This window comes from Panulirus ornatus, chromosome 57 (genome assembly GCF_036320965.1).
Source record: "Panulirus ornatus isolate Po-2019 chromosome 57, ASM3632096v1, whole genome shotgun sequence".
Classification (NCBI taxonomy): Eukaryota; Metazoa; Arthropoda; class Malacostraca; order Decapoda; family Palinuridae; genus Panulirus; species Panulirus ornatus.
Window position 1 is genome coordinate 20,426,224 of NC_092280.1, and position 25,353 is coordinate 20,451,576.

Sequence of the window (25,353 nt, forward strand, 5' to 3'; positions counted from 1 at the left end):
TACTTGGCCAAAAGCGAGCGTGTTTCTATCTCGGCCGCACAAAGCCACGCCTTTCGCTCTCCTGGGAAAAGTCTTCTCTCTCTCTCTCTCTCTCTCTCTCTCTCTCTCTCTCTCTCTCTCTCTCTCTCTCTCTCTCTCTCTCTCCCCGAGAACAAGGGCGCACACGGCCGCCTCCCGGAGTGCGATTCTAGACCCCTTTGATGGCTGCAATAAGGCTCATCACCGGATCCGTGTTTATTTTTCAGTCCCGTATGGTTTAGGAGCGATCAATTGGTGGCTTTCAGCGAGGGGGTGTTGCAACACGAGCCGCGGGGAGACAAGTTGGGCAAGAGGGCCGCTTGCCCGTCCGCCCTCACTCACCCGCCCGCCCGACCGCTGGTCACAGCTCCACTGCCGCCCGACCCGACCCGACCCGACCCGACCCGCGCCTCACAATTAGCATATCGAGCATGACGCCGCGACCGCTGGCTGCGGCGGTACGACTACCCGCCCCCGCCCTCCCGCCCGCCCGACAGCTGGTCACAGCTCCACTGCCGCCCGACCCGACCCGACCCGACCCGACCCGCGCCTCACAATTAGCATATCGAGCATGACGCCGCGACCGCTAGCTGCGGCGGTACGACTACCCGCCCCCGCCCTCCCGCCCGCCCGACAGCTGGTCACAGCTCCACTGCCGCCCGACCCGACCCGACCCGCGCCTTACAATTAGCCTATCGAGCATGACGCCCCGACCGCTGAGTGCGGCGGTACGACTATCATCGCGACGTGGCTACCGTCGACCACGACGGTACGACAGTTTACACGACGCCAACGACCATTTGAGTACGACTGCACGGCCATTAACACGGCGTTACGACCGCTTAGTACGACGATGCGCCCATTGAGAACGACTGTACGACCACTAACACGACTACGACCATTGAGGAGGACGGTGCGACTCTTTGAGAACGACGGCACGACCATTAACACGACGGTACGACCATTGAGCCTGACGTCAGATCAGGTCAGATGAGAGGCCAGGCCGTGATACACAAGGGCCGTACCGTCGCCGTGCTCAGGGGTCGTACTGTCGTGGTATAGGGCCGTGCCACCGTCGTCGTGCTCTGGGGTCGCACTGTCGTGGTGTAGGGCCGTACCACCGTCGCCGTGCTCAGGGGTCGTACTGTCGTGATGTAGGGCCGTACCACCGTCGTGTTGAAGGAATTAAGATCAAAGTGTTTGTGTCGGCGTGTAACCTGCGCGGGACGGGATCTTTGGCTCAGTCGTTTCGACTTGGAATATTTTATAAATGACGTAAAGAGATATTCGGTTTACCACTCGTATTTTCCCGGAGTTCCTGCGCCATTAACTTTATCCTCGAGGCGGCCAGGGGAATATTCCCGACCAGGAGGCTGCCGGGGAAATATTCTCGACCAGGAGGCTGCCAGGGAAATATTCCCGACCAGGAGGCTGCCAGGGAAAAATATTCGTGATCAGGGGACTGCCAGAGAATATTTCCGACTAGGAGGTTACAAGGGAATGTCCCTTACCCGGGGAATATTCCCGACCAGGAGGGTACCAGAGAATATTCCAGACCAGGAGGCTACTAGGGGAATATTTCACACCAGGAGGCTGCTAGGGAATATTCCAGACCAGGAGGCTACTAGGGAATATTCCAGACCAGGAGGCATTAGGGAATATTCCAGACCAGGAGGCTACTAGGGAATATTCCAGACCAGGAGGCTACTAGGGGAATATTCCAGACCAGGAGGCTACTAGGGGAATATTCCAGACCAGGAGGCTACTAGGGAATATTCCAGACCAGGAGGCTACTAGGGGAATATTCCAGACCAGGAGGCTACTAGGGAATATTCCAGACCAGGAGGCTACTAGGGGAATATTCCAGACCAGGAGGCTACTAGGGGAATATTCCAGACCAGGAGGCTACTAGGGGAATATTCCAGACCAGGAGGCTACTAGGGAATATTCCAGACCAGGAAGCTACCGTACAATGTTTCTACTAATGAATATTCCGCAGAGCGAGAAAGGGTGATCACCAGTTTGTGATTATTCATGCTGTACGTGGAGGGAGTTTTGCACTTGTGTGTGGGGCACCCCTTTGAATACGATCAGCTTATCAGAATAACTTCTTAAAATTGTATTATGTTTGCATTTACGTGTCTTCATTCATGCTGTCCCATCCCTCCACCACGCCTGTGCTTATGAAAATACTTATTTACATTTTTTTTTTTTTTACAAGATTCTTGCTTAAATTTCATGTTGTCCCCTTCGTGCATATCTGTAAGAACTGTTCTCTAGCTGCTTCATCCAGCTGTTTTGAAGGGAGAAAAAGAACATAAAGGTATTGATCAGGTCACCCCTCACTCTTCTTTCTTCCAATGGAGACCAAAAGACCAAATGTAACGGTTTAAAGGTATTGATCAGGTTATCCCTCACTCTTCTTTCTTCCAATGAAGACCAAATGTAATGGTTTATAGGTATTGATCAGGTCATCCCTCACTCTTCTTTCTTCCAGTGAAGACCAAATGTAATGGTTTAAAGGTATTGATCAGGTCATCCCTCACTCTTCTTTCTTCCAGTGAAGACCAAATGTAATGGTTCTCTGGTCTTTCCCTTGTAACTCATCTCTCTCAATTTCGGCACCATCTTCCTTGTTGTCCTTCCTTCTCTGGACCTTCTCTGTAAACTGTTTGTACCTCTTTAGGTGCAGTGACCAAACTTGAGAAGAATATTCTACTTTTGGCATGACGTAGGAGGATATAAAGGGCTTGCTGGATATTGCCGTACCGATATTCGTGAAAGCTGTTTTGATATTTGCCAGTAGACAGTTTGTCTCCTGAGACTGTCCTAATTTGGGACTCTGGCGACAGGTTAGGCGCGTTGTCGACTCCCGAATCCTTCTCTCGCTGGGGATCTCCAGCTTATTTCCCGCCACACATTGTGGCCTTCTTTCACCTCGTCCCATTTTGTGTGTGTGTGTGTGTGTGTGTGTGGGATGAGGAGTAGAGAAATGTAGATAGACCCCGCTTCCTCGATAAGACTAGCCAGGCTGTGGTAGGTTACGTGGGCCTGCGGGCCGTAGCGTCCAACAGCTTGGTTGACCAACGACCCAACTCAGCAGCTCGGCCCGAGCTGTAGGGGTTAGAGGAACGAAGATTACTGTAGGTACGTGGTACCACAGATTAGGCCAGGCACCATGAGTACACATGGTACAACAGGCCAGGCCCAGGCACCGTGAGAATAAATGGTACCACGGGCCAGGCCAGGCCAGGCAACGCGAGAACAAATGGTACCATGGGCCAGGCCAGGCCAGGCCAGGCAACGCGAGAACAAATGGTACCATGGGCGAGGCCAGGCCAGGCCACGCGAGAGCAGATGGTACCACGGGCCAGGCCAGGGCCACCACCAGACCAAGTGGCACCACGGGTCAGGCCGGGCCACCACCAGATCAAGTGTGCTACCACAGGCATGACGGTAGATGAAAAACAAGAGTGATGACGGTTCTCCCCTCCCCGACCGGAGCTTGGCCGTGTCCCATCCACCAGTCGGGAAGGCTCTGGCGGGATCGGCGTGCGCGGATTGAGGTGTACCTGCTCATTTCCCAAGACTTCCTGCACTGGGTTTGGAGGTCATTTACAAGTTTAGATTCTGCGAGGAAGTTTTTGACGTTTCGTGCCAAGGAGACGACCAGCCCCTCCAACCTAACCCTCCCTCCCACCAAGACCCCCCGAACACACACACACACACACACACACACACACACACACACACACACACACACACACACACACTCCCCTTCCCTCCTGCCATCCACTAGCCTCGGGCGCGAAAAGGTCGAGCGCTGCCCGCGGCGAGGCGCGCAAGTATCTCACAGTTTACGAACTCATTATATATCGTGGAATTTCCTGTAATCATTACTGACTCAGTCCCTCGCTCACAGGGCTTTTACGCTGGGAGGCTAGTCTGTGGAGGGGAGAGGAATAGGCCATGATGGCGCGCCTTGACTAAGGGGGTTGGAGGTTAGGGGTTGTTGTAGGGGGGTGTACGTATTGTGTGATACCGTGGCCTGTTTGGCTCTGGGGAGGTTCGCTGAGGCATTAGAGGTTTTCTCTTTTGGAGGGGCCGTCAGGTTAGTCATTGGGAGGGGTGGCCTTCAAAATCCTCACCTTCCCCGTCGATGATATTAGATGCTTTTTGATGAAAGACGTTACCTTCGATACGTGCAAAATTATGTGAAACATTTTTCCCAGACGTGAAAAGAGCTTTTTTTTTGGGGGGGAGGTGTTTTGATAATTTAGCCCACCAGACTCGAACAGTAAATACTTATAGTGTGGCCCTGTTGATGTGGTTTCTCAACAGACCAGACCCCAGCACCAGCTTTGGGGATGCAGACCCTCCCCGAAAGCTTCACCTGGTATACCCTTACCCGGGAAGTAAATCTTACATGTTGTGCTGGGGAAATGGAGGAGGAGGAGGAGGTGCTCGTGTTTTATCATAACCCAGGGGTTCTTGGGAGGGTTCAGCATGTGTCCATATATATTAAGAGTACGTACGAGCTACTGTGACGTGTGGATGTGAGGTGGATTGAACAGCGTGACCCACCTGATGTGTGCGTGCGTCGGCCGTAACGCTCAGGACCTGACTATGTGTACTCTTGGTGACCACAGTGTATAAGTAATCCCCCTTCCCTCACCCCACGTCACCACCTGTGATGGTGGGTGCTACCTCTTTGCCCCCCATCACCATCACTACTTCTGACAGTGACCCCTCTCTGCACCACTACAACCACCACCAGCTGTAGCAGTGCCACAATCATTCCATCATCATCACCACCACCTGTGACTGCACCATCACTGGATCACCACCACCTGTGACATTGCCCTTACCACTGTACTATCATCACCACCTGTGAGTGCCCCATCACTGCACCACCACCATCACCACCTGTGACAGTGCCCCATCACTGCAGCACCACCATCACCACATGTGACTGCCCCATCACTGCACCATCACCACCACCTGTGACAGTACCATATCACTGCACCACCACCACCTGTGACAGTGCCCCATCACTGCTCCACCATCACCTGTGACAGTGCCCCATCACTGCACCACCACCACCTGTGACAGTGCAGGTAGGTGAGCGCGACCTTCTCTCCCTCCCGGACGTGCGGCGAGAAAGTGAAAGTTGACCCAAGGCAAGTCTGTGCAGCTGCAGCGCCCCCGTCTGGAGTGACTGGCTCGGAGGAACAACTTTGACGTGGGTGTCGGCTCGGCTTGTCTGACGGGGTTTGACAGGCTGGTTGACGGGGGTGTCGGCTGGGCTGGTGTGACGGGGTCTCACAGGCTGGTTGACGGGGTGTTGGTTGGGCTGGTGTGACGGGGTCTCACAGGCTGGTTGACGGGGTTGTCGGCTCGGCTTGTCTGGCGAGGTCTCACAGGCTGGTTGACGGGGTTGTCGGTGGGGCTGATCTGACGGGGTCTCACGGGCTGGTTGACGGGGTTGTCGGTGGGGCTGGTCGGACGAGGTCTCACAGGCTGGTTGACGGGGTTGTCGGTGGGGCTGATCTGACGGGGTCTCACAGGCTGGTTGACGGGGTTGTCGGTGGGGCTGGTCGGACGAGGTCTCACAGGCTAGTTTGACGGGGGTGTCGGGCAGGGGCTTGTCTGCACCAAAACCTCTATCCTGGGGGTGTCGGATAGAGGTTTGTCTACACCACAGACTGGTTGAGGGATGGGAGGGGGTGTGCGCTGGCTGGACCAGTCAGGCGAGGGTGTCAAGGGGATGGTTGTCAGGTGCTGTGTGGCGGGTGATAACAGGCAAAGTTGACGGGGTTGAGTGTGCTGGACTGGCCAGGACTAATAGGTCGACTGTTAGGGGGGGGTTATCGCATGACTGGTGTGGGATATCAAGGAGTGAAATGAAGGAAAATAGGGAGAGCGGAATCATCGGAAAGTTGCATGGCAGGAATTGATATCAGGACTTGCACTGCGCCTGGCGGGGGACGTCATGCACTAACTTCCGGCCTGGGGGGTGGGAAGCTAGCGAGTGTGAACGGGCGGGGCAGCAAGGATGTCATGCAGTGTCCCTGGTAGGAAAGCGGTATTATTGATCCTTGGGGGGAACCTAAGGAATAAGACGGCGAGGTATAGGATGTCATGTTTGACGTTGTGAAGGGTTAGACTGGAGCAGCATCGCTGGCTGACGAAGGTTGTTGTGTGGTACGCGTGTGATGACTGGTTTTTGGTGGGTGACCCACGTTGCCAAGGCAGTGATATATATGTAACTGCCGTGATAGATTGATAGTGGGAACTACCTTTACAAAGCTGTTTCACGCACTGGTTGAAAGTCACGTATTGAAGGGAATCCTGGCTGGACACCGGGCACATGAACGCTTGATAAAGGATTGTAAGGTTAAGAAGAATGTGGGAGGCAAGGTATATCAGGAAGGCAACAACAGACCAGCGAGTGTCAGACGAGCACCAGCAAGTGAGGTTTCTGGAAGGCAGTATTGACAGTGAGGCAGCAGTGAATCAAAGAGGGGAGGGTGGGGGGTTGATGTGGTGGAGGAGGGGGAGGGTTGATGTGGTGGTGGTGGAGGAGGTGGAGGGGACGGGGGGAGGGAGAGCGGCGGGTTAGAGGCCACAGGTGGTGCAAGGTTTGGACACTTGAAATGTGAGAGGCTGAGTTCCGCCGCTCCAGCCCGCCGCCGCTAGTGTAAACCTCCGTGTGGCCCAGAGAGAGAGAGAGAGAGAGATGGTAATCTTCGTGAAACTTGTACTACGGGTCGCTCGTTGGAAGGGCTGTGTCACTTTAAAATGATTCGGGAGCTTTTGTTTAATTAGTGTTATTAATAATAATGATAATAATAATAATAATGATAGTAATAATAGGGGTAGAAGAGGCGAATGTGGGTTCCACTTGTGGCTGGCTGGGGCTCCCGTTGGGTGGTGGGTGGGTTATCCCTGGCGATGTGGCTGTCTTGCCAGGGATCCCCTTCTTTCCCCTTTATTTGTCTGGCAGCCAGTGGGCCGCCTCCCCCGCCCCCTTCAGGCTGGCTGCGCCACATACCTGAGCGTCACCTGCGCGCTTGTGCTGCCACAAATGCTGCCGGAGGGTTAGTAAGCTCCGCCTCCGCACCCTCCCGTCTCCCCCTGCGCCCCTCCCGCTACACGCGCGCCATCTGGGCCGGGTTACGTCTCGGCGGTAAGGTCGAAACTCCGGCGTTAAGCGCCTGAATATAGCATTAGAGAAGGCGGTGACGTGGCTGGTGAAACACTGGGAGTTGGTGGGGCGTGGGGGAGGCCCTAGCCAACCATAAGAGTATATAAACCTCGAATCTGGCTGTCAGTGTGTCGTGGCTCGGCCGACCGACCGGACTCCTTCTCTGCTGCTGCAGCGGATGGCTAGCTTAGCTAGCGGAGGAGACCAGGGCGGCCTGAGCAGCCCCTGCCCGGCCTGTAGTACGGCCGCCTGTCCGCTGGCCAGGAGCTGGGCTGGGCATGGCGGCGGCGAGGGCAGGTGTTGGGTGGTAGGCGGTGCGCGGCCCGCCTGCTGCTGTCACCACCGCTGCTCTCCGCCACTCCTGCCCGAGTGGCGGACTCCGGGCCGGCCGCGGGCTCGCCACGCCGCCACCTGGCCGAGTCACCACGGCACTCACTCTTATGATGACTCCTGATAATAAATTGACCAACCTATCATCCTTAGCTTCTTAAATTATAAAGGTATTAGCTTGCTATGTGTTGCACCATTAACTTAATTTGAGCCAAAGTAACACATGAGAGTGGAGACGGAGGTGGCGAGCGGTGTGGAACGTGCGGGCGGCGGGTGGGTGGTCGACCTTCAAGCGTCCTGCTGACGTAGCACGGTGGCCACACCTTCACGCCCGCACGCCCTGGCCCTCGACGGCACCCGTAACCCGAGTGATATTACCCATGCCCAGAATTCGGGTTTCATCCTGCTGTAGGTGTTTGTGACCCCGAGGGACGAGTGTCGGCAACAGTGGCGAGGATTGCCACCACCCGAGTGAACTGTGAAAATCGTGTGCAAAACTAGACCTTATGTAGAAAAGTGATAAGGAACAGTGAAGTGCCGGCAGTGGCAGCCAGTGATACCATGGCACTTCCCACCCTATGGAGTAGTGAAGTAAAGTGTACGGCAGCAATCCAGTGGAACGGAAAAACCCGCGCCGCTTGACTAATCCGTCCTTGGTGATGGTGGTGGTGTTGTTGGAGGTGGCCGGGGCTGGCCAGCGGAGGAGCGCTCCACCACCGTGAACGTCACTCCCTCCCCCATACCCCAGCTAGTGTACTACACGGCCATACCAGTGCATAACAGTGGAGGAGGACTTTTAAAAACATGGATGCTCACGAATCTCCCGTGTTTCATTAATGATGACTATGAAGGAAAAATTAATAAGTGTTTTATTATTCTAATGAGAAATTTGAGCATGTGAACTTGTTGATATGAATAGCTTGTGTGAGCGAGGCCGTGGGAGCGGAGAACTGGGTGCAGGTGACCCGCTCACTGCCTGGCCTCAGGCTCACTCTGGGGAAATACCTTCTGCATGAATGATGTCCCTTTGGGGTGAGGCGGCGGCCCCTTGCACCAGCCGGAGGACACCCTCATCCTCCACGCCCAGGAGACAGTCGGACCCCCTCGGGAAAAAGATGCAAAGACACGTGGAATGTGAACCCCCCTTTTTTTTTTTTTCCTGAATTAGTCTGTTCGTTATAGTGTCCGAATGTGCGGTTAGGGCAATGATGGCTCCATGTGACCTTCCGTTTACCATGGAAATGTACCAAAAATCCTCCTTCATATGCGTAATGACTGATGGATGAGTGTGAACATTCTGGGAACAGAGATCGGATGGAAAAGGTTACATATCATAGTGTGCTGTACCAAACATTATGTAGTATACATATATTAATGACCCTTTTTACTTAAATTCAGGAGTTGGTAAAAACTGTTGGAAACTTGATAGTATACAAGGCCACGACCCACTGTCGGTACGGACGGCTACAATCAAGTGGTGGCCAAGAATGTGGTGGACTTTTAAAACCTTTTTGATAATCTTTACAGTTACGAGATACCTGGTGAGGAAATTGTGGGTTGCTTCAGAACGTGAGAGTTGCTGTTGTGTACGAGTACGCGAGACCAGGCACTCTGGTCACTGTCACCTTAACAGGCGATATAGGCCATATTGTCAATTGATAGAAAAAAAGAATTGACGGGAAAACTGATTCACTTCGTAGTTGTTGGCTGGCGAGGTCACTTGTGGAGGCCTTACGTAAGATACGTTTATAATAAAAGATATTTGATTTATTAAGTAAACAAAGAGATGAATGCACTTTCTGTTTAAGACTTTACAATGACAATGCAAGTGCGACGCATTTTCCCCCACTTTCCTTGAAAACGTGTTTGCCACATCGGGGCCTTCGTTGTCCGAATGAGTTACCATGACTTGAACCGGTAATAATTGGAAGGCTCCACTCTTTCTAATGTGTCAGCTCCACTCTCTCTAATGTGTTAGCGTATGATCATGAGCATATATTCGATGTTTGGAATGTTCCAAGTGCAAAGGACCATCGCTTGTCAGTTGTGGGTGATGGTGGGGTGAGGAGGGATTTAATGTCTCTCCCAGCCAGCCACAGTCGTCACGCCTCCGAAGACAATTTGGCCAAGATGTTGATGCCAGATTTTTCTGGCGTTCGGCGTTCCATATACCAGTCCCTCGAATTTTTAAACAGTATTTAGTAATGACGTAGCTTCGATGGCTGGGGACTGGTTACTTATACCTTGTGAGGAGGGTTTTACGTACCAGAGGGGTTAAACGTCTGCCAAAGGGAAGAAAGATGCAAGTAACTGCAACTACCCCCGTGGGCAACGCTGGTGAGTCTCCAAGAAACGTGCACCGCACAAGGCCATGGCTGACGCACACACACACACACACACAGCCCAGCGAAGCCAACCCAGCAGCCATGTGCAGCGCCCACACCTCACCCTACATTACCAAAACTCATTCTCTGGCGAAGGAACATGCGAGACACTATAATTTGCCCTACTTCGAGATCAGTAACTCCGTATACTTGCTGGCGTCGCTTTCGTAGGCAGAAGAGCTGCCAGCGTCGAGTTTTAAGATTGTGAGACGAGTTTAATTATGTCACACACGTTGGTATTTGTAATGAGCCGCATGTTTAGGTAGGCTGTTACGATCAGGGTCTGCAAGCCAACTCTTGTGATCTGTTGACTAATACTCCCCGGGGGTAACTGCGGAAGTTAATTATAGATTAATTGGTAAGTCCGTTCTAAGTCTTTCCAAGGCGGGCACTGACAGCGAAGTTATTTGGGTAGATATCCTGTTCACTGAGAGGAACTTCTGTCTGGGAAAGAGTCAGTATTTAGAACCGTATTATTTTGAACTGATTAACGATATTCACGGTGCCTCATAATCCAGTACGTGTCTGTGGTGAAAGCGTAATATTAACTACGAGGTGAGAAGAAAATAAATGAAAGACAAATGCCTTATGACGGTGATGTTGCGAGTATAGGAAGGTAACGGGATATATACACAGCACCACACACGCATCAAGGACATACATACTTAACGGTAATATGAGGGGTTGGAACCTTTGGTCCGGCCCAGAGAAGAAGCAAATAACATGCTTGTCAGAGAACTTTTCTCCCCCCCTCCCAATGGCTTTTCCTGGCTACCACCCGTGCCAAATACTCCAGCCCAGAATAGTCAAGTCTTTTGTGCGCATGTGTGAGTTAATTTGATTCATCGACGTGTTAAAAAGTTTCGAGAATTTGAGAACTTGCTTCGAAATCTTTTATATTTGTTTACATTCCACCCCCACCCCACCCTTCCTCCCTCCCCTATTTTTTCGTGCAGCAAACACATTTTCATAGCAGTCGTTGAGATTAAACTTATAGTATATTGAGAACATCCACTTCAAGATTGTGGCTCGGTTTTAGCTAGCCGCCCGAGGGGAGGCGCACTGTCTATAATCGTGTCTTGACTTAAAATGATGATTGGAACTGTTTCTCTCTTATTAGGACGAAGCTTGCTGGCCGTCTCTTGTCTTACGTGCTTCATACACCTGTTCTCCCTAGCGTCGTACCTTGACACTTTGATCCAGGTCGTCTGGCCTCGAATTGGTCTCTCTCTCCTTGGGGAGCCGTTGTCATAAGAGACATTTAATGGTGTTTATGTATAGTGATACTTGTGTATATATATATATATATATATATATATTGAGTAGACTTGCTAGGGAAATAAGCACTAGAGCTCCTAGCGTCTGACAGTGTTTCAAGGATACAGAAATTGACTCTGTATCCTTGAACATGGCTTGAACTACAGTCGAAAGCTTGGGACGTCTGTGTTTATTTTTCTAGCGAGTTTACTTATATTAGTGCTTCACGTATATATATATATATATATATATATATATATATATATATATATATATATATATATATATATATATATATACTACGCTCATATGTGTCCATTTGCTTGCCCAAACACTTGCGTATGTGTGATATGATTGGCTCGTAAGTATATGTAGTCTACACAAACATGTGAGATACACAAACATACGAGATAGGGCCCTATGACTGACTGTACAACACTCTCCGTATTGATCACACACACACACACACACAACCCCTTTTATGGGGCTTCCACAGACTCAAGGCAGCACTGTAAACCAGGTGTGTAGGGAAATAACGGACTGTTCTACCTTTCGTCACAGCCACGCACAAGGCCACTCTTCACTCGCTTCGTAACCAAAGGCTGGTGTAGTCCGGTAACACCATTTGTATATATATATATATATATATATATATATATATATATATATATATATATATTATAGAATTGCCCTCAGTCCTCTTTCTATTAGAGAATCTTGGTGTTACACTAGACATTACTAGAGACACTTGCGCCCCGAGGCTGCACTACGTACAGTGCCCTGGAAATGTAAACTCCTATGGAGTGATAAGTCCTCTGACGTGACTGTTCCCCCTCAGACACAGCCTTGCTAAAAAAGTAACTTTTCACTCGCAGTGTAACCTTGGGTAGGAGGAGTCTGGTAACACTAATTACACACACACACACACACACACACACACACACACACACACACACACACACACACACCAGTGAAACTTCTGTTTGCTGTTAGCATCCACACTTTCATCGCTCACATACTTCCATACTTCATTTCTGAAAAGCTTCTGGATTAGTATAATTTTGTGGCATGTGGTAGTCCTGGTTTTTGCTTGGCTGGAAGAACTGTGCACTGCTGACATGGTCATGGTGGTGTGAAAGACTTTTAAAAGGTGTGATCAAGTCGCCCCTTACTCTTCTTGCATTATCCGTGGTGGATAGATAGATATGACCTCTGAATTTGTAATTTTCTTTTAATTCTGGTACAGTTTTTGTTGCTCTCGTTGTGTTCCTTTGTGTTTTCTCGAGTGCGTTGACCAGATCTGAGAAGCGTACTTAATAGCTTTAGCCTAATAAAGGATGTGAATAGTTTGTTGAATATATTTCCTTATTAACGTACTTGAATGCTGTTTTAATGTTTACCAGCAGATGGAATACTTCTTTACGGTACTGCTAAGTGACCCAGCGACTGGCTAGGTACCGTGTTGACTTGGACTCCCAGTTTTTGGTCCATTTTTTTTTTTTTTTTTTTTTTTATACATATTCCTGCGTCTTATTCCCTTCTGGATGTTTTTATGTTCTCCTTCGCATACTCTCCTCCGTCCTCATTACTTACAATTACTTGGATTGAATTTCATCAACCTTGTGTCAGACCGACTTCTTTTTGAGTTTTTCTTTTTATTATTTTTTTTTTTTTTTTTTTAGGTCTCTTGGATTCCTTGTCAGAAGGTATAATCATTCTTTATTTCCTTGATAACCTCGACATCATTCAGTCATAATCGGGTACAGTGGCAAGTCATCATTACCTTGGATCAAGAAGAGCAGTGGTCCCAAAGGTGAACCCTGTGGCACGCCAACGGGTGACCCTAACCCATCTCGAGGAGGCTCTTGTGACATGCCTCCTTTATTTCCTTTCTCTGAGGTAATTTTTCCCCCGCCACTCCTCATATTCCAGCCTGAAGATCCACCTTCCTGTGGAAGAGTGTTAGATGCTTTCCTGCAGTCCAGTTACACACAGTCCACCCTTCTCTTTTATTTTCTTTTCTTTTAAACGGAGTTCCTTGTTCCATAGAAGTCGTAGAGGTGGGTTTGTATGTGTTTGATCACCATTTGTGCTTAGTGGAAAGTTGTTTTTAAACCTTCGTGGGGCTCCGTTTTCTTCTCATGAATTGCCTTTATTTCTTTCTCACTGCCTCTTCAGCTAGCTTGCTCCACTCGTCCACAACTCTGTTAATGTAGAAGTATTATAATCAGACGAATCCCATCACTTGCTTGCCCCGTTTCCCTATCGCTTACATTTTAGAGAATCTTTGGTTCACCGTCTCCACGAACTGTCGCTTGTCAGCGTCGTGAGAAAGCAACGTAATAATTATGCCTCCGTTTGGCATATGTACATGTCTCTCTCTAAATATTTTTCGATGTGGACGTTCATGCTTGCTCGTCTGATCTCTCCTTGTCGGTGCTTTATTTAAGGAACAGTTTTTGCTGTCCTCCCTTGGACCCTCTCCAGCAAGTTCTATATTCCTGCCTTAAGTAGGGTGACCCAAACTGGTGCCTTATGCTCTGATCTAGGTCTTGTGTGTTGTCATAATTTTTCCCCAAACATCTCTTGATCCTCGCACGGGAAAGCAGTGTTGACTGACGACACTCTTGCTGGTTTGCATCATCTTTTTTTCATGTGCTTTTCTGGTAATGGTGTTTGATCGTCTATCACTCCCCAAATCTTTCTCAGGGTAGAGATTCCAGTAATTAGTCATAGGCAGTGGAGTGGCCCATCCTCGTTGCTTTGCATATGCCTGTGTTAGATTTTATCTTGGAGGACGCGTGTACCATGTAGTCACCCTGGAGTTAGTGTCTGTGGGTTGTCACACTCCTGATGTATCCCTAATATCCTTCATAAGTGCATCCTCCTCTGCACACACATATTTAGCATGTTTGAATACAGAATGAGGTCCTCTCTCGCCTGCTATTGACATGGGTGGGGCGATAACAGCAGCAGAGGAAACTGCTTTGCAGCAGAACTTGAATTTAAAAAAGAAAAAAGTCATCTCTTTTGGCCTCTAGCCACAGTTTAGGTCATTGCTAACCCCCTCTCGAAGGAGCTGCAGTATTGTGCCAGTCTACCTCTGTCTTCGAATCGTCTTTCGTAGGATACAGTAAGAGACGCCCTCTGGCAGTCCATATCTAATGTTTATCTTTACAGTAAAATTTGCCCACAGTAAATATTCGTATCCAGTTGTCTTCACGAGTAACTTTATCAGGGGTTTGTAGGTGATATTTTGTGTGTGTGTGTGTGTGTGTGTGTGTGTGTGTGTGTGTGTGTGTGTCACCTACGCAGACTCAGGAGATCCAACGTGGTTCTCTCCTTCCTCGCTGACTTTAATTAGACACCCTCACACACACACGATGCCTTAAACGCCCTCAAAAACTATGCTTGTGTCTGAAGCCTGACACAGGTATAGCGAGACCACTAAACCCCTTAAATGGATTTATTAGTATAGTCTTGTCTCGATTCCCTCACACGACTGGCCCTAGGAGGCATGATAAGGCTGGTGAATTAGCAGAAGCGTTTTGTTTTGAGGGAGGAGACTGTGTAGTATCCTCCTGCAGGTCCACATGCTAGTGCACACGTCAACGAATGAGTCTGAAACTCGACCAAAATGTTTAGTCGTAGGCGAAGTGAAAGCAGTACAAGCCATCCCTTTGACCATTTTAATGTCATGCAAGATGTGTGTGTGTGTGTGTGTGTGTGTGTGTGTGTGTGTGTGTGTGTGTTTGCTAGTTTTTCATGTGTGAAGGTCGTACGGCTCATGGCTCAAGCTTGTATACGTATGCCATGCATGTATGGTTCTGTTTGTACACACCAGAGCGACATAAACAACACACACACACACACACACACACACACACACACACACACACACATGAGGAATATCAGCGGTGGGTCTATAAAGAGCCGTGGCACATATGCCCTAGTGTCAGCGGACACCTACACCGGTGCTGGCGAGCGGCCAGAGGGGTTGGTATGGGGCGTCCCCCACCTGTTCGGTCCCCAGCAGTCCTCCAGTGGTACCGGGATACACACACACACACACACACACACACACACACACACACACACACACGAGTTTCTGACCAGCGACCGACGCCTCGCATGCCTTAGTTCGGTTCTGTAGCGCCAGGAACAGATGAGAAAAGGCCGCATCCGCTCACATCCTTACACGAGCTGTCATGTGCAGTGCACCGAAACCACAGCTCCAGTTCCTCATCGACAAGCCAGGCCCCTTAGGCCTCTCCGTGGTTTACCCCAGGCGCCTCACATGACCTGGTTCAGTCCACTGACAACTCGTCTACCCCCTCTATATCACAACGTTCCAGTTCACTCTATCCCGTGCACGTCATTCACCCTCCTGCATTGATGGTAACAGGACGTACTGTTAACGTGATGCCACCACTGAGTGTGTTGCTGTGGTGGCCTCCCCACTTGCTGCATACCTCACCCCAGCACCAACCACAGGATCTCATTATCCTGGGTACTGTACCCTAGTGTTAGGGTGTGATGCCCTCCCCCCTTCCACACTTGTCTTCCCACTCCCACGTTAACCACTACTTGCCTAGCCATTGTATGATATCACCACACCCCTCCTCCGCCCACTGCTGCCCCATCCGTTAATAGTTACCCCTCCGAGTACTGCCCCCCATCCATATCACCCGTTTGCTGCCCCCATACATCCTCACCCACCCACCCACCGCCGTCTTAAGTTGACTAAGAAGGGGGAGGAGGGAGGGCGGCGGCTCACTCACTACCCACCTCCGTGGTCTCCAGGCGGGAAGGGAGTGAGGGAGGCAGGACCCGCGACACTGTCGTGGTAATCTGAGACCCTCCGAGGCAACAGTGGCTGTCTAGTGCCACCTCCGCTGCCCACGACTCCACAGTTTGTTGTCGCTCTCTCACAAGGCACAGTTGACGCATGGCTTTCCCCCTGGCAGGTGGCTCCGTCACAACCTGCTTCCGCTGGACCACTCTCCTCGCGTTCACCAGGTGGTGCAGTGTGACGACCCTGTGGCGTTCACCAGGTGGTGCAGTGTGACGTTCACCAGGTGGTGTAGTGTGACGACCTTGTGACGTTCACCAGGTTGTGTACTGTGACGACCTTGTGACGTTCACCAGGTGGTGCAGTGTGACGACCCTGTGACGTTCACCAGGTGGTGCAGTGTGACGTTCACCAGGTGGTGCAGTGTGACGACCCTGTGACGTTCACCAGGTGGTGCAGTGTGACGACCTTGTGACGTTCACCAGGTGGTGCAGTGTGACGACCCTGTGGCGTTCACCAGGTGGTGCAGTGTGACGACCTTGTGACGTTCACCAGGTGGTGTAGTGTGACGACCCTGTGACGTTCACCAGGTGGTGTAGTGTGACGACCTTGTGACGCTCACCAGGTGGTGTTGTGTGACGACCTTGTTACGTTCACCAGTCTAGTGTGACGCCCTTGTTACGTTCACCAGTGTAGTCTAGTGTGACGACCTTGTTACGTTCACCAGTCTAGTTTAGTGTGACGACCTTGTTACGTTCACCAGTCTAGTTTAAGTGTGACGACCTTGTTACGTTCACCAGTCTAGTTTAGTGTGACGACCTTGTTACGTTCACCAGTCTAGTCTAGTGTGACGACCTTGTTACGTTCACCAGTTTAGTTTAGTGTGACGACCTTGTTACGTTCACCAGGTAGTTTTGTTATGTTCACCAGATAGTGTAACAGCATTGTTAAGTCACTCTTCAGTGTGGTGTACGGATGCACAGGTAGTGTGTGGACGTACAGGTAGTGTGTGGATGTACAGGTAGTGTGTGGACGTACAGGTAGTGTGTGGATGTGCAGGTAGTGTGTTGGTGTACAGGTAGTGTGTGGATGTGCAGGTAGTGTGTTGGACTACGGTAGTGTTGTGGATGTGCCAGGCAGTGTGATTTACAGGAGTGTTGATGTGCTGTAGGTGTGTGATTGTGCAGGATAGTGTGTAGGATTGTGGCAGGTAGTGTGTGGACGTACAGGTAGTGTGTGGATGTGCAGATGTTGTGTGGATGTGCAGGTAGTGTTTGGATGTGCAGGTGGTGTGTGGATGTGCAGGTAGTGTGTGGATGTGCAGGTAGTGTGTGGATGTACAGGTAGTGTGTGGACGTACAGGCAGTGTGTTGGTGTACAGGTAGTGTGTGGTGGTGGTGGCTGGAGTGTTGGCGACACACTGATCATGATGATATCATCATAATTAGCGTTGCCATACTGTCTGACGACCGCCGGGATAGTGTCTGACGTGCTGCTCACTCACTGGACCAGCCCAGGCAGTAGCCAGGTACGGTGCAGCTCATGACGACCCTAGCAGGACGTGGCCAGGCCAGGCCATGACCTTGCTTGATCCTCTTACCTCCGTCAGGAATAGGGGGGAGGAGAGGAGGGGCTGGGCTGTGGTAGGTAGTTAGAGGGGCGGTTGTTATCAGTGGTGGCTGATGATTACTGGTGCAGTAGCCGCCGCCCGACCACCACCCCTGCTGATAACCTCTTGTTGTCAGCCGCTGGCACGAGTGGTGCCCAGTGGATCCTGCTGTGTCCTCAGTCAGCCAGCCAGTCCTCCAGGCTCCTGGCTACTGCTGGTGGGTGGTGGTGGTGGTGCTTCCTGGTCGGGGAGGGAGGGAAGTTGTCTCACATTGCTCCTGGACCACAACACACAAACCTCTTAACTCTTTTCCACGCCCATGGTCACAACTGGAGACCTCAAACTCGTCGAGCATGACGACACGTCGTCCCTTTAAGACGACCCTTGGGTGTGGTGGACTTTTAAGTTCCTGCTCAAGGATCGTACTCGCCCTGTTTAAGGACACTTGTATGACAACGATTGCTACTGTTGCCGTCTCGCGCGAGAGAGAGAATGATACGAAAAAATTGACTTAAGAACAAAGCTTTGCGTCTTTCGCTGCAGCGAAGCTTCTTGGTGACTGACGGGTGGTCAGGACCTAACACTATTGACGTAGGTGTTCTGGTAAGGGGTCGTCCTCGAACCGAGTGCCCTCACATCGGGTCAGCCGGCCCGGAGGCCTTTTAGCTTGTCCTGGTCGCAGCCTTTGTGTAGCGGACCTGTTAACATTACACGTTGTGGCTGCCAAGTCCGGGTAACCTTTATTGAAGCGCTGTTGTCCGAGGCAGAGGCAGCGTGTTTGCCCTGGGGGTGCCTCCGCCCCCAGGGTTGTGGACGGCCTGGGAGGGAGGCAGGCTAGTAGGCTGGTGGGTTGCTCGGCCCGCCCGCCCGCCCGTCGTCCACTGGGTATATTAACCTCTTAAATGTCTTGTTTGTCGTGAATAAGAAACTGGCAGGGTACAGATTATGGCCCAGATAAGATGGGGGTGTGATAAGTAAGTGTGTGTGTGGAGCAAGGGAGAGAGAGAGAGAGAGAGAGAGAGAGAGAGAGAGAGAGAGAGAGAGAGAGAGAGAGAGAGAGAGAGAGAGAGCTGCTGCTCCTGGTGGGCAGACTACCTCCCGGAGGAGGTGAGGCTGATATTGACGCAGGGGAGAGGGGTTGGTGTTGTCCCTAGGTGTAGGCCCTGTGGGTGTAAGGCCCAGGTGCACGCGTGGTGCCGTGTTGATGAGCACCTGTAAGAGAGGCGAGTGTGTGTGTGTGTGTGGGTGTAGGAGGGAGGAGGTGGTGCCTGGTGGTGTTGGTGTCGATAAAAGCTGTGCTGGTGTGGCAGAGCCCGGACACCGCCTGACCTATAAACTCTTCTGATAACAACGCTGCCACACCAGTTGTAACATAATTCAGTTTGGCCCGCCGCCCATGTACTCCTCACCCCCAGCGCACGAAACAAAAACAGACGACCATCATCAGCGACCACAGCACAAAGGTCAGCAGCCAGACTTCTGGACCCCTGCCCGCCCGCCTCTGAAAAATAATTCAAGTCATTTACAGCGGCAGCTGACTGTGGTGTTGGGATCCAGAACACACACAAGAGTCCCTGCTGGGGAGTGACTAGGCCAGGAGGCCACGTGTGCTGGGAGTTGAGGATTGTATGTCAAGGGCTCCCAGATCCGCAGTCGCCGCCACTCCCATCCTCGCCAGGCTCGCCTTCCCCTTGATATCCCAGAGCTGGGAATTCACCCACGATTCTGATATCGTCGAACGTCAGGCGTAGATCACAAGAGGTGCGCAGAGGAGCGGGAGAGGAGATATGTCGCCACTTGCCTTGTATATGAAGAAATAGGAAAGAAAAAGAAAGAATTCATTTGTCATGTATTTTTACGAGTGTTCAGCTCGCCACACTCAAGGTGAAATGTTACAAGGGGGGGAAAATATTGTGGTATGTGGGAGGAGTAACTGGGAATTGTGTAGATGAATAGTCTCTTGTTTGGGGGAACTTTCCTCTTGCTAAGTCCCCGGCCAACTCAGCCCTACGCAGTATAGAATATTATCCGGCCAAATATTAACTCACTACCAGCGCCAGACGTGGTCATGGTGCAGATATGCACGAGGGTACAGGTGTAGGTGATGGTACTGTGAGCGGTACAGGTGTGGGTGACGGTACTGTTACCTTGAGCGTTACATGTGTGGGTGATGGCACTGTAATCTTGAGCGTTACAGGTGTGGGTGACGGTACTCTTACCTTAAGCGTTACATGTGTGGGTGATGGCACTGTAATCTTGAGCGTTACAGGTGTGGGTGACGGTACTGTTACCTTGAGCGTTACAGGTGTGGGTGATGGTAGTTACCACGAGCGGTACAGGTGTGTGTGACGGTACTGTTACCACGAGCGAGCGTTACAGGTAACAGATTCCTAAGGTAAACGTCAACTTGGTTATGCAGGTCATTCTGGTCACATAAGACTGTATAGATACCTTCCATAACATGGCCGGTGAGGATCGGCTGGGGCAGCGCTTGTCCACTGAGGTAATGCAGTCTCCCCTCTCCCCCTAGACCATAATATTTGTGAGACCTGTTGATATATGAAGCATCCTCTTAGATTGTTAACGATAAATGCATTCGTTCAGCAGGTCGATCGCAGTTCACCTCTAGGCAAACTAAACAGTTTTCCTAAAATGGATTAGAACTGTGTACGAATATCTAGTGTGCCTTTTGGCGCCATCTGATTGCACGCGCGTGATAATTTGTCAGGTGTTAGACAACGTATATTTTCCCGGCCGCACTCCTCACTGTACAGCACGTTCGGTACCTTCATCCGCTCGAGTGAAGTAGGGTATTCGACAGCCCCAGTCAGAGAGTCACCTGAAGCAAAAAAAAAGAATCGACTTATATTCATATATGTTGGAAAGGATCACAAATGGCGTCCTAGCTTCGTCTCTTCGATGTATATCAACTGACTGTTATATTTCTCTCTAGTCTCTCCCCTGATGATGTGATTATTACACGAAAGTGCACTTGGGAACTTTTCGTGTTTCATTTTCCCCGTGGACTCATAGGAATATATATATATATATATATATATATATATATATATATATATATATATATATATATATATATATATATATATATATATTAAATATTGATATACAGTAAAAAGAAAAAGTTGTGATACGATGTAGGAAAATAATTGTTACCCGACTGTGTGTGTGCGTGTAGGGAATGATGATGTTGCCATAATGATTGCCTCCACACGCACTTTTGCTCGTCTTGGAGAGATCGAGAGAAATCTATTGCTTTACTGGTCTGGTCACGCCGGACACACTGACACCTAGACACAGCTTGGTTGACGTCACCATGTACAAGTATTGCCGGGGGAAGAGTGAACATATCTCGTACGAAAACGACAGTGAATTATTATACACAGACATGCGTGTAGACGGTCATCTGTGACGATTTTACTCCTCGTCCTCCTCCTCCCGCGCTACGTATTCGTGCTAGGCTGTTGGGTTTTTAACCCCCACTACCGGGCGAGGGGGGAACCAGTGCTGCCAGTCTTGTGCCCCTCCCACAGTTGCGTCTGGAGACCAGCGTGTTGTCTTACTCCCTCCGATCGCTGTCTTAAAAGCCCACCCCCGGCCTCACAGCCATCCAGAAAGTGAAATTATACAAGTACATGAAAAAAAAAGTGTAATGGATGAATGATTCACATGACCGAGGAGAAGCTCTCGTCACGTAGCGCCACCTTTGTGTCCAAACTGTAGATTGGAAATATCATTTTGCCATCGACCCTGTGACCTATGGATGGTGGATCCCCCCTAGCCTTTGATCTGACCACCCCATAGACACAGGTTAAAGTTCGCGTCATCAATACCCAAGGGTCGGCCCCCCGGCGCCCTTTTAAGATGGTGATGCGTGAGGAGGTGAGCAGTGGCACAAGCCATGACAGACCGCTGGTACTCGAGGCTTCGACAGCGGCACTTCCCTACCGTTTATGGTATTGTTAACACGCCAGCGCGACATGACCAGCCCGCCTCAACAAGACCACACAGAGTAAGAGTGACCCATTCATGGTCCGTGACCTTACCAGCTTTCTCAGCAGAGCTGCTCGTCTCCAGAAGACCCTGGACAGGACGAGGGTTGGCGACTTGCTCATTGGGTTACTCTTGCTTGATTGGTTGTCTCAACGACTAGATCAGACTGACCTGGGGAACCTCTGTGGAAAATGTCGGTCGCAAAATACATGTAGGAGAGAATACGGTTGTGTTCACAGGGTTGTATGTGTGCTTCCCTGAGCCCGTGTACCATCATGTGTATGTGCTTCCATGTAGCCCTGTACCATCATGTGTATGTACTTCCCTGAACCCCTATACCATCATGTATGTGTACTTCCCTGAGCCCTTGTACCATCATGTGTCTGGACTTCCCTGTACCATCATGTTTATGTACTTCCCTGTACCATCATGTGTATGTACTTCCCTGAGTCCCTGTACCATCATGTATGTGTACTTCCTTACCCTTTACTGTCATATTTTGTCGTATTTTGGTCTGTATGACTTACGTAACAAAATTTGTTATTGGACATGTTACTGTCTGTTACCTTTATAGTTTCTGGATTGAAATATGACGTCGCTGTGGTGAAGATATGCTGGTTTGCTGTGGTGCCGGACGTGGTGGATTGCTGTGATGCAGGATGAGCTAGGTTGCTGTGGTGCAGGACATGGTGGATTGCTGTAGTACAGGATTTGCTGGGTTGCTGTGGCACAGGATGTAAGGTGGCTGTGGTGTAGGACGTGCCAAATTGCTGTGGTGCAGGACGTGCTGGGTAGCTGTGGTGCAGGACGTGCTGGGTAGCTGTGGTGAAGGACGTGCTGGGTGGCTGTGGTGCAGGACGTGCTGGGTAGCTGTGGTGCAGGACGTGCTGGGTGGCTGTGGTGCAGGACGTGCTGGGTAGCTGTGGTGTAGGACGTGCTGGGTAGCTGTGGTGCAGGACGTGCTGGGTGGCTGTAGTGGTGGACGTGCTGGGTAGCTTTGGTCCAGGACGTGCTGGGTGGCTGTGGTGCAGGACGTGCTGGGTGGTTGTGGTGCAGGACGTGCTGGGTGGCTGTGGTGCAGAACGTGCTGGGTGGCTGTGGTGCAGGACGTGCTGGGTGGCTGTGGTGCAGGACGTGCTGGGTGGCTGTGTTGCAGGACGTGCTGGGTAGCTGTGGTGCAGGACGTGCTGGGTGGCTGTGGTGCAGGACGTGCTGGGTAGCTGTGGTGCAGGACGTGCTGGGTGGCTGTAGTGGTGGACGTGCTGGGTAGCTTTGGTCCAGGACGTGCTGGGTGGCTGTGGTGCAGGACGTGCTGGGTGGTTGTGGTGCAGGACGTGCTGGGTAGCTGTGGTGCAGGACGTGCTGGGTAACTGTGGTGCAGGACGTGCTAGGTAGCTGTGGTGCAGGACGTGCTGGGTGGCTGTGGTGCAGGACGTGCTGGGTAGCTGTGGTGCAGGACGTGCTGGGTAGCTGTGGTGTAGGACCTGCTGGGTGGCTGTGGTGCAGGACGTGCTGGGTGGCTGTGGTGCAGGACGTGCTGGGTAGCTGTGGTGCAGGACGTGCTGGGTAGCTGTGGTGTAGGACCTGCTGGGTGGCTGTGGTGCAGGACGTGCTGGGTGGCTGTGGTGCAGGACGTGCTGGGTAGCTGTGGTGCAGGATGTGCTTAAGTTGCTGTGGTGCAGGACGTGCTGGGTAGCTGTGGTGCAGGACGTGCTGGGTAGCTGTGGTGCAGGACGTGCTGGGTAGCTGTGGTGCTGGACGTGCTGGGTAACTGTGGTGCAGGACGTGCTAGGTAGCTGTGGTGCAGGACGTGCTGGGTGGCTGTGGTGCAGGACGTGCTGGGTAGCTGTGGTGCAGGACGTGCTGGGTAGCTGTGGTGTAGGACCTGCTGGGTGGCTGTGGTGCAGGACCTGCTGGGTGGCTGTGGTGCAGGACGTGCTGGGGTGTCGTGTGTGTGTGTGTGTGGGGTGTGGGTAAGGCTTCATCATGGTGCATAGCTCCAGCCTAATTATCTTGGGTAATGAGTCAGCTTATGGTTGATGTGGTAGTTTGGCCTGGCTGCTGCAGCGGAGGGCCGGGAACGGGTACGGGAGCGGCGGCGAGCGCCGCCGCCTCCTCCCCACTCCACCCCCCTCACACACACACACACACACACACACACACACACACACACACACACACACGAAGACAGACCCCCAGAATCGTTGAGCGTCTTTCGACATTGTTGAGAGCAAAGTGTCGCCTTTAACAAGGGAGTCGATGATTTTCGCGTAGCACTTGAGGATGGGAGAGAGAGAGAGAGAGAGAGAGAGAGAGAGAGAGAGAGAGAGAGAGAGAGAGAGAGAGAGAGAGAGGGTGGGATAGAGGCGATGGGCATTAGGTAAGAACAAGATGGAGTGACACACGTACCCAGGCCGGAGCCCCGCGCGCACCCCTGGGCCCGCGCACCGCCTCACCCCCCCCCCCCCCTCAGCTTCACATCCCGATGGTCATATTGTAATGGCTGTAGCCACGCCCTCCTCATTGTAGGCCAGCGCAGATTCGGTGGGCCACGAGGGACCTGCTTTTGTGGAGGTCATACGTCCGCTCAAGTGCTCAAGTGTATATTGTGCAATGTCCGGTATGGTGTGGGGCTGCCCGCCTTACTTTCACGGGGGCCGCTCTGGGAGGTAGCTCCTCTTGCTTGATCACCAGCGGCTGGCGCGAACACACACACACACACACACACACACGCACACACTGATCACATGCTGTGATATGCTGTGCTGTGCTGGCTTAGGTCGGCCCAGCTGACGGCAGGTGTTCCCCTGCCACAATCCTGGAATGTTATGTATCGATGGATCAGTGTGTGTGTGTGTGTGTGTGTGTGTGTGTGTGTGTGTGTGTGTGTGTGGTGAGATTCGTCAGGTCCCGAGGTCGGCCAGTTGTCGACAGCCCCGTCCTGTGGTGTGCCATTAGCGGCATAGGTCGTGTGTGTGTGTGTGTGTGTTGTGTGTGTGTGTGTGTGTGTGTGTGTGACTCGAGAGCATGGCCGCTGACTGGTGGAAGTGTGGGTTGTAAAGTGTCATGTAATTACAGCACTGATGGATGATAATAATAATGATAATGACAATAATAATAATAATGATAATAATAATAATAATAATAATAATAATGAAAATAGTATCATAATTGTTGGTGATGTATATGAAATAATAATGATGGTAATACAAAAACATATATATATATATATATATATATATATATATATATATATATATATATATATATATATATATATATGTGTGTGTGTGTGTGTGTGTGTGTGTGTGTGTGTGTGTGTTAAGAGGAAAATAGAGTAGGACAGTTCTGCGTTAAAATAGATAGTAGGTGCCATGAGCATTGGTCGTGGCGTTGGCTTCACCGCCCATACCACTTGTTATATCAGTCACACAAACAGAGGTACATGACTCGGGCTTGCGCTGCGCTGCGCTCATCCTGCCATCATACCATGTGCGTCGCTCGGGGAGAGCAGCACCAGGAGCAGCAGCAGCGGAGGCGGTGGTGGTGCGTTTGCCATGCAGCCGTGTGGCAGTGTCACGCCAACACTATCGCCCCGCGGGTGTGATGGGCCTGGCAGGCCATCATGTCCTGGGGGGAGGAGGATAGTACACAGATGAAGGTGGATGCTTATCTGACCGAGTATTGGCGAGGAATTTCTACGTCCGTCCTAGAGAGTCGCAGGAAGGCTGTTAATGTTGTCACT

General features: G+C 51.1%; 1 protein-coding gene across 4 annotated transcripts in view; it reads left to right on the top strand.

Annotated features, from left to right (window-relative positions):
- The window catches only part of Su(Tpl) (Suppressor of Triplolethal), a 406,195-nt gene that overhangs the window by 298,920 nt on the left and 81,922 nt on the right, over nt 1–25,353 (top strand). The window contains exon 1 of one of the 4 annotated variants that reach the window (XM_071694572.1): nt 7,347–7,725. The exons of 2 other annotated variants lie outside the window; for them this stretch is intronic. Coding sequence is in view for 1 of the 2 variants with exons in the window: in XM_071694571.1 (XP_071550672.1) it covers nt 9,043–9,096 (54 nt within the window). In the remaining variant the exon portion in view is untranslated. Of the gene's footprint in view, nt 1–7,346; nt 7,726–7,752; nt 9,097–25,353 lie in introns of those variants that run through there. One more of the 4 variants, XM_071694571.1, reaches the window with a different exon arrangement.